Source organism: Salmo salar, chromosome 02 (assembly GCF_965601325.2).
Source record: "Salmo salar chromosome 02, fSalSal1, whole genome shotgun sequence".
Lineage (NCBI taxonomy): Eukaryota > Metazoa > Chordata > Actinopteri > Salmoniformes > Salmonidae > Salmo > Salmo salar.
Genome location: NC_138292.1, coordinates 75,272,501 through 75,282,500, shown reverse-complemented (window position 1 = coordinate 75,282,500; position 10,000 = coordinate 75,272,501). Strand labels below are relative to the sequence as shown.

General features: G+C 41.3%; 1 protein-coding gene across 2 annotated transcripts in view; it reads left to right on the top strand.

The window, feature by feature from the left end:
- Positions 1-8,985, top strand: part of LOC106594617 (CMRF35-like molecule 5) — a 14,312-nt gene extending 5,327 nt beyond the window's left edge. Inside the window, exons 4-6 of one of the 2 annotated variants that reach the window (XM_045709682.2) lie at positions 7,250-7,351; positions 7,496-7,536; positions 7,793-8,985. In XM_045709682.2, the coding sequence (XP_045565638.2) occupies positions 7,250-7,351; positions 7,496-7,536; positions 7,793-7,840 (191 nt within the window). In that variant the 3' untranslated portion in view covers positions 7,841-8,985. The remainder of the gene's footprint in view (positions 1-7,249; positions 7,352-7,495; positions 7,537-7,792) is intronic. The other variant, XM_045709680.2, reaches the window with a different exon arrangement.
- Positions 8,986-10,000: the final 1,015 nt, after the last annotated feature.

Here is a 10,000-nt window from a genome sequence, read left to right as displayed (position 1 = left end):
CTTGTATGCCATCTGTAAATACGAATAAAATGGTTTCATTACAAGCCTTGTAGGTTAAGCCACAGAAAGACGGCAACCTTCCAACTATCCATGATTGGCTTATCGGGAATCAAGCTAAGACCCAAGTGCAGACTGTGAAGTAACAATGTTTATTGTAACCACAGGGGCAGGCAAACGACAGGTCAAGGCAGGCAGGGGTCGATAATCCAGAGCAGAGGTCAAGGTACAGGACAGCAGGCTCAGGTTTAGAGTCAGGCAGTGGTCAGGTGGTCAGGCACAGGGTCAGGACAGGCAAAGGTCAAAAACCAGGAGGATGAGAAAAAGAGAGACTCGGGAAAACCAGGAGCTGAGACAAAATGCTAGCAGGCTTGAACAAACAAGACAAACTGGCAACCGACAGAAAACACAGGTATAAATACACAGGGGGTAATGGGGAATATGGGCGACACCAGGAGGGGGGTGGAGACAAGCACAAGTGAAACTGATCAGGGCATACCTGGTTCTGTTACTGCAAGTTATTGCTAGTTTGACCACAAGAGGACATCTTTGAGAAGCATTTGGTAGTATTCCGTATTGGCATTACCAGAGAATTGAAAACCTTTTTTGTAATAACATAGTATATGGGATTGATATTAAGAAATTTGGCTTAATTAATTTAATTGATATTAGAGAAAAATTTAAAACGAAACCCTCAGAGTTTCTATGGCGCTGTACAACGTGATGTTGGGAGTAGGCAACTGGATCGAAGGATTCTAAATTATTTCCCTTCATTAGACAACTTTCTTCCAATATTTCTGTAAATCAGTGATATTTATTCCCATAGTAATTCCTTATGGATCCATAACTAAATCAACATGTGCATTTTGAAAGAGTATTTATATCATTATTTTATTCATGAAATGTGTTTATTAGGCTACTGTGCAGTCTCCAATACATACTGTAGTAAACATTGGAAAGTGCCTAATTCCTTACATAAGGGAGAGCAGGCCATGTCTGTACAACAGAATGCGGGGCACGTGGGAGAACGGGTTCAAATCCCTGTTGGGGAGGAAGGAGTAGGCTGTCCTTGTAAATAGGATTTTTTTCTTAACTGGTTCCATATGTGTTATTTCATAGTTGTGATATCTTAACTGTTATTCTACAATGTATAAAATAGTAAAAATATAGAAAAATCCTGGAATGAGTAGGTGTGTCCAAACTTTTGACTGGTATTTGCTTAATTAATTTGATTAATATTATGGTGCTTCTATTCCATGAAAAATGAAAAACCCTCTGGGTTTCTGCTAGGATGGAACATAAAATATGGCGCTGTACAATGTGATGTCCGGCAGTACAGTACTGGGCTATTTAGCTAAAGAATCTCTGTGTCGTGCTTTTCTCAGAGCAGCGCGAAACAGTCCTAAAATAGTTGTAGGCTTTTGCTTCTAACTTCAATATGCTCTTTAATGGAGAGTCTGCGATCCATAAAGTTCCCAGCTGCGCCTGAATCGACTAGCGCCCTATGCTGGGAAGAGGGAGAAAAATCAGAAACCAAAATTAATAACAACATGTGACCAACAGGGGGTTCTGGGTGAGTTTGGTGCTGACTCACCTGTAATGGTCTATCAGGGCCCTGTCGTTCCACCCCACCCCAGCAGCCAAGGTCCTGAACTCCAGCATGAAGTCCTGCGCGCTCCTCGTCTCCTGCCTGAGGTGGAACAGCCGCTCACTTCGCCGCTCTTCCTTCCGGAGGGTGGTCGAACACGGCCCGAAAGCGGCGGGTGAATTCTGGATAGTGATCCCTTGCCTAGTCCGGACCATTCCAGACTGCATTGGCCCACTCCAGAGCTCGGCCCGTCAGGCAGGAAAAGAGGACACTCACGCTCTCCTCTCCCGAGGGAGCAGGTCTGACGGTGGCCAGGTACAGCTCGAGCTGGAGCAGAAATCCCTGGCACCCAGCCGCCACTCCATCATACTCCCTCGGGAGCGCCAGACGAAGCGCGCCGGAGCCAGACGCAGTGGGAGGCGGAGGTTGCTGCGTCGGAGGAGCCGGAGGTGGAGAGAGGAGACCACTCCTCTCCCAACGGTCCATCTTCTCCATCATTTGATCCATCGCGGATCCAGTTCGGTGGAGGACTGATGTATGATGGAGCACGCGTTCCTCCATCGAGGGAAGGGGGTTGGCAGCTGCTCCTGCTGACTCCATAGGTGGTGTGGGATTCTGTAGGGGTTGGGCGTAGTTGAGGAGGAATCAGACGAAGGAATCAGCGATACGGGTGAGAGCTGTTAACTTCTCTAGGGCCAGTGGGACGATTTCGTCCCACCTACGTAACAACCAGTGGAATCCTGTGGCGCGTTATTCAAATACCTTAGAAATGCTATTACTTCAATTTCGCAAACATATGACTATTTTACACCATTTTAAAGACAAGACTCTCGTTAATCTAACCACACTGTCCGATTTCAAAAAGGCTTTACAACGAAAGCAAAACATTAGATTATGTCAGCAGAGTACCCAGCCAGAAATAATCAGACACCCATTTTTCAAGCTAGCATATAATGTCACATAAACCCAAACCACAGCTAAATGCAGCACTAACCTTTGACGATCTTCATCAGATGACAATCTTAGGACATTATGTTATACAATACATGCATGTTTTGTTCAATCAAGTTCATATTTATATCAAAAACCAGCTTTTTACATTAGCATGTGACGTTCAGAACTAGCATACCCCCCGCAAACTTCCGGTGAATTTACTAAATTACTCACGATAAACGTTCACAAAAAACATAACAATTATTTAAAGAATTATAGATACAGAACTCCTCTATGCACTCGCTATGTCCGATTTTAAAATAGCTTTTCGGTGAAAGCACATTTTGCAATATTCTAAGTAGATAGCCCGGCATCACAGGGCTAGCTATTTAGACACCCAGCAAGTTTAGCGCTCACCAAAGTCAGATTTACTACGCGCCCGACGCGTTTCTTGACAAAGAAATTCTAAATATTCCATTACCGTACTTCGAAGCATGTCAACCGCTGTTTAAAATCAATTTTTATGCCATTTTTCTCGTAAAAAAGCGATAATATTCTGACCGGGAAAGCGTGTTTACGTTCAAAGAGAGAGAAAATAAAAACATGGGATCCCCTCGTGCACGCGCCTCAGTCTGATGGTCCTCTGATCGGCCACTTACCAAAGGCGCTAATGTGTTTCAGCCAGCGGCTGGAATTACATCGTTCAGCTTTTTCCCGGGTTCTGAGAGCCTATGGGAGCCGTAGGAAGTGTCACGTTACAGCAAAGATCCTAAATGTTCAATAAACAGAGCCAAGAAGCCCAAGGAATGGCCAGAGAGGGTACTTCCTGTACAGAATCTTCTCAGGTTTTTGCCTGCCATATGAGTTCTGTTATACTCACAGACACCATTCAAACAGTTTTAGAAACTTTAGGGTGTTTTCTATCCAAAGCCAATAATTATATGCATATTCTAGTTTCTGGGCAGTAGTAATAACCAGATTAAATCGGGTACGTTTTTTATCCGGCCGTGTAAATACTGCCCCCTAGCCCTAACAGGTTAATGAGCGACACAGAAAAACACCAGCCACCCCAAATAGCGAACTGAGCGCACACAAAAATCAAAGTGCCCCAAACACAGGGGACAAAACACAGTGAGCACAAAACCACGCACTAGTGCCAAATAAATACAGCATGTAACAAAGCAACCAACAGAGAAACAATCCCGCATAAAGAGCAGGTGGGCCAACTGGCTAATATAGCCCCGCTAATCAACCGAACTACGGACAGGTGCAAACAATAACAGAAAGGGGAAAACAAAAGGAATCAGTGGCAGCTAGTAGGCCGGTGACGACGACCGCCGAGCGCCACCCGAGCAGGAGGGGGCGCCACCTTCGGTGTGAGTCGTGACAGGCTGGTAGTTGGCATGGACCAATTTATCACGTAATTAATAGCTGATCATGTATATGTTTTTGTTCTTTGTTCTTTGTTATAGAGACAAAAAGATTGTAGAAATGGTTTCTCCACACATCTCCATTTTGGAAAGATAACTCTTTGTGTTGTTTGCTTAGTGTGTTGTTTAGATTCTATGGATTCTGCAATTACATTGAGCTGATTTCTGACATGCTGTTCCTTCTTTTTCCTTAGTGTATTTCTGTATTTTTTTAATGATTCACCATAGTGAAGATGTAGACTTAGGTTTTCTGGGTGTATGTTTTTGATTGGATAGGTTTCTCAATTTCTTTCTTAGGTTTTTGCATTCTTCATCAAATATACTGTTTAGACTTTCTACTGCCAAGTTTACACCTTCACTATTACAGTGAAATGTTTTGTCCAGGAAGTTGTCTAAAAGGGTTTGAATTTGTTGTTGCCTAATTGTTTTTTGGTAGGTTTCTACACTACTTTCCTTCAATCTACAGCATTTCTTAACCTGTTGGGGCTAGGGGGCAGTATTTTCACGGCTAGATAAAAAACGTATTTAATCTGGTTACTAATCCTACCCAGTAACTAGAATATGCATATACTTATTATATATGGATAGAAAACACCCTAAAGTTTCTAAAACTGTTTGAATGGTGTCTGTGAGTATAACAGAACTCATTTGGCAGGCAAAACCCTGAGACATTTTCTGACAGGAAGTGGATACCTGATGTGTTGAATTACCTTTAAGCCTATGCCATTGAAACACACAGGGGCTGATTAATGTTTTGGCACTTCCTATTGCTTCCACTAGATGTCACCAGCCTTTACAAAGTGTTTTGAGTCTTATACTATGAGATCTGACCGAATAAGAGCCTTGGAACGGTGATGGCCGATTAGACTCTGGCGCGCGAGGTCATGTTGGGTACCCTCGTTCCAATACGTTTTAAAAGAGAATGCATTCGTCCACCTTGAATATTATTCATGTTCTGGTTAAAAAAGGCACTAATGATTTATGCTATACAACGTTTGACATGTTTGAACGAACGTAAATATATTTTTTCCCCTCGTTCATGAAGTGAAGTCCGGCGGGCTTAGATCATGTGCTAACAACACGGAGCTTTTTGGACATAAATTATGAGCTTTTTTGAACAAAACTACATTTGTTATGGACCTGGGATTCCTGGAAGTGACATCTGATGAAGAGAATCAAAGGTAATGGATTATTTACATAGTATTTTCGATTTTAGATCTCTCCAACATGGCCGTTTGTCTGTATCGCAAAGCGTATTTTTCTGGGCGCAGTGCTCAGATTATTGCAAAGTGTGATTTCCCAGTAAGGTTATTTTTAAATCTGGCAAGTCGATTGCGTTCAAGAGATGTAAATCTATAATTCTTTAAATGACAATATAATATTTTACCAATGTTTTCTAATTTTAATTATTTAATTTGTGGTGCTGACTTGACTGCCGGTTATTGAAGGGAAACGATTTCCTGAACATCAACGCCATAGTAAAACGCTGTTTTTGGATATGAATATGAACTTGATAGAACAAAAAATGCATGCATTGTCTAACATAATGTCCTAGGAGTGTCATCTGATGGAGATTGTCAAAGGTTAGTGCATCATTTTAGCTGGTTTTATGGTTTTGGTGATGCCTGTCTTTGAATTGACAAAACATTACACACAGCTATTGTCAATGTACTCTCCTAACATAATCTAACTTTATGCTTTCGCCGTAAAACCTTTTTGAAATCGGACAACGTGGTTAGATTAAGGAGATGTTTATCTTTCAAAGGGTGTAAGATAGTTGTACGTTTGAAAAATTTGAATTTTGACATTTATTTGGTTTCAAATTTGCCGCTCTTGAAATGCACCTGCTGTTGATAGGGTGCACCACGGGTGGCACGCTAGCGTCCCACATAGCCCCAAGAGGTTAATATTGTGCAGTTCCTTTGGCTTTGATGCCTCATGATTGAGTATTTCTCTGTTCAGGTAGACTGTGATTTTGCTGTGATCTGATAGGGGTGTTAGTGGGCTGACTGTGAACACTCTGAGAGACTCTGGGTTGAGGTCAGTGATAAAGTCATCTACAGTACTACAGCCAAGGGTAGGTGTACCTACCATAGGAGACTCTTCGAAAGCCAATGACTATGTACATACCCAGCATCTGACAGATCTGCAGGAGTTGTGACCCCTTTGTGTTGGTTATTAAATTGTTGACTAATTTAATAGAGTGGATTAGGTCTGCTCTATAGCAAATTAGCATACCCCCTTAGTCTCTTCCCTGTTTCACACCTGGTAGTTTGATGGATGGGACTACCAGCTCTCTGTAACCTAGTGGGCAACCAGTGGGTCCGTCTCCTCTGTACCATGTTTCTTGTAGGATGACAATGTCTGTATTACCAATTTCTTTGATGAAGTCTGGTTTCCTGCTCTTCAGGCCAAAGGCAGATGACCTCAGACCTTGTATATTCCAGGATGAGATAATAAAAGCTTTGTGTTCCATAGTGTCTAGTGTTGCCTCTCTCTCTTTCACTTTTTTCACCCGGCCCATCCCCCCTCCTCTGTAGACTCTCCTTCCTTGGACTCTCCTGCAAGACAGAGTGAGAGTGCTGTTAAGTTTAATGTCTAGTGATGTAGCGATGGCCATGTTTTCCTGCTGCTGATGTAGAGGCCAACAGGAAGTCATGCACTGTTGCTAGGGTTACTATGATAAACAAAAAACATTATTGGAAATGGTACATCAGGCTCAAATGGGAAATGTAGTCACATATTTAGAAATACATCATTTATTTGTCAGTGTATTTATCATTGTGAAATACATCATTTATTTATGTCAGTGTATTTATCATTGTGAAATACATAATTTCTTTATGTCAGTGTATTTATCATTGTGCATAGCATCATAGTCTGGTCTTGCATTCAACAGTTCAAGAACATTTTATACTGCTTGGTTAGAAACCTGAATACCATGTTTGTATGCAGATCAGACTTACATTGTAATGGCTTTTTTCTTTTTGTTTCTCCTTCTTATGCGTTATTATTGAAATGCCAAAAATGATATCTACCCTTATTTTTCCCTCCACATTGTTTACTCAATCTTGTCCATTAAATCTCAATCTTGAATTCTATAAACGCAACTGTTTGGAACAGAATTAATCAGACATTCATGTGTCAAATTGTTATAAATAAACTTTGATGAATGGTAAAAAAACATCACGCATACACGTTTAAGTCACGTTTAAGTAAAAACTGTATATAATAAAATACATCAAACATTCAACGGTTAATTTTTGTCATTTATCACCCCTCATACCTCCCTGTATTCCAGGTACCTCAGTGGTGATCATTGTGTGTGTTAGTCTGGCTGCGTTGGTGTTTGCTGTCATCCCCCTCATATTCTACAGGTGCTGGCACAGCAACAAGGCTCTAGGTGAGATACCATCAAACACACACACGTCCACTCACGCACACACACTCACATCTTGTTGACACACACACATGCTAGCTCACACACACAAGCACAATCTTGCACACACACAAACACACAGAGGTGTAATACATGTTGTTTCCAAAGGGGCAATCTCTAACAGGCCTGATGCAGGAAGCACTGGAGAGGTGAGAGAGAGAGAGAGAGAGAGCACGTATGTATGTATGCGTGTGTGTGTGTGTGTGTGTGTGTGTGTGTGTGTGTGTGTGTGTGTGTGTGTGTGTGTGTGTGTGTGTGTGTGTGTGTGTGTGTGTGTGTGTGTGTGTGTGTGTGTGTGTGTGTGTGTGTGTACGCGAGTGAGCACATGTGTTTGTGTGTCTTTCTTCACCTAATGATTCTCCTCACTGTCTAACATGTTGATGATGAGGAGGATGAAGAAAGTAGATATTCTACCCAGAATGCAGTGGACCCTCGGCCCGTGTCCAAAGCTGACCCAGCATGCATTGCTCATGACCCCGCCCTCTACCAATCAGCCTATCAGGCGCTGGAACACAAAGCATTGGATATCTACCGGAGTCTCGACGATGTCACTGCTACTGACTCTGAATAGACTCTGTAGAACTAATTAAAGTCTATTATGTAATTAAGTTCTAATATGTAATTCTATGGTCTGTAGTCTGAAGAGAAGAGGTTGTCTGATCGTCTGGTTGTGACACAGCGTTGTTGTTACCAGAGCTGGGGACCAATTCAATTCAATTGATTTCCATTTCAATACAGACAATGAATCACAAGTCATCATTGATTTACCATCATTTTCCATGTGGACTTTTCAATCAATGAATGGAATTTCACTTCACTTCCTGAATTGACGGAGTTGAAACATATAGTTCATTATAATAACTTGTTGGGTTCTAACTTGCGTGATTATAGACTATAAGAGGTTAAGGACCATAAGCCTTGGAGGTGCAAATATACAATCAACTGTGTTAATCATGTTTGTTTTCTAAGTCATTTCCAAGTTGATATATTTTAGTATGGAGTTACTGTTAAAAATGAGGGACTGTTGGGCTGCTTGAAATAACATGAAATGTCCTCATTAATGTTTATTAGAACTGGGTGTATAGAAAAACTGAGAGTGAAAGGGGAGTGCAGAAAGATTACATTCTGTCACAACATGTGATAAAATAATTGATATGTTTAAGGTTTTGACTAAATGATTCCACCCTGAAAATGTATAACTTAGTGATTATAATACTAATTCTATAACTGTGTGTGCATAGGACAAGCTAAGACTTTACTATTTAGCAATATAAGTGAGACATCCAAGGAAAAGGAGAACTGTTAACAGACAGCAGACAACTTGTGACCACTGTGAAACTGATAACAGGAAGAAGGTCTCCCCACCCAGGGAGGGGAGAAACCTTTAGGCTTACAGTAGATTATGTAACATGGGGCAGGATATGATAAGCAATGTATGTGATGGAGAAGACTTGTAAATAAGCATTGACAGTGTTAAAAAAGAGGAGGGGCATTTGTAAGGGGTATGACATATGGTATGACCAAATGTTAGGTATAAAAGGCTGTGTACATTGTATGATATTCAGAGCTCTCGTGAATAAACTTGGTTGACTATTGTAGGCTGGGCCTCCGTCTGTGTCATTTAACCAGAACCTTACAAACTCTGGGGTGCAGACTGAGAAGTTTAATTGAAGTTCAGTTTATGAACATTGGGAACTAAATTCTCATAACAACATGTTACTGTTAAATCTCATGTATCCTGTTGAGAAGAGAAGGGCAACAGTCTGGTTCCAGTCACTGATAAGGTAGGACAGCTGTAAATTAGGGAGTGAGGAATTTGGGCAGAGGTCAGGTCAGATGGAGTGGAAAAGAACAGTCACCACTAAAATCCTGCCTAGCAACAGAGATGTATTGGCTGTCCAGATGTTCAAGGAGAAGCCTCCGCCTAGAAAGTGGGTACAACTACTTGTGCAAATGTAAAAGTGTTTTTGTCTTTTCATCTGTTTGACCCAGTGGGTGAATAAACTTGGTTTGAGTTTTTAACTCTGTCAGAACCTAACCAACTGTAACCTCGTCCCCAGGCTCAATAGAGAGAGAGAGAGACGACTGGTGGTGGAGATTATAGAGATTTATTCATCAGTACTGATAACATTCTGTAGGGGGCGATGTGGAGGTCATTCTATTGGTTTACTGAGATCTCAGTAGCTTGTCTGTTATGTGATGACATAATTCATTAAGGGGAGTTGGGTTGTAGAGGAGGGATGTTTCTTCTGTTCAGAAACTCATCTGTTGAGTTGATCATTTACAAAGACTGTATTTGGATCAATTAAATGTCAGAAAAATATAAAAAAATATATTGATGTATACTTTAACTATATTGTCATCATCTCAACAATGTGTTCCTCCTCTGCTGAAACAAACATGGTAACTTTAGAACAGAGAAGTTGACAGTTTTAACACTTTGTCACCACAGCTAGCTCTTGTGGTGTTCTCTTGTGGTTTAGAAGTCTAAACTCTGTCCGGTTTAACCTCTATGGGCTAGGTGCGTCCCACCTACTCAACAGACAGTGTAATCCCGTGGCGCGTTATTCAAATTCCTCAAAAATGCAAAAACTTCAATTTTTCAAACATATG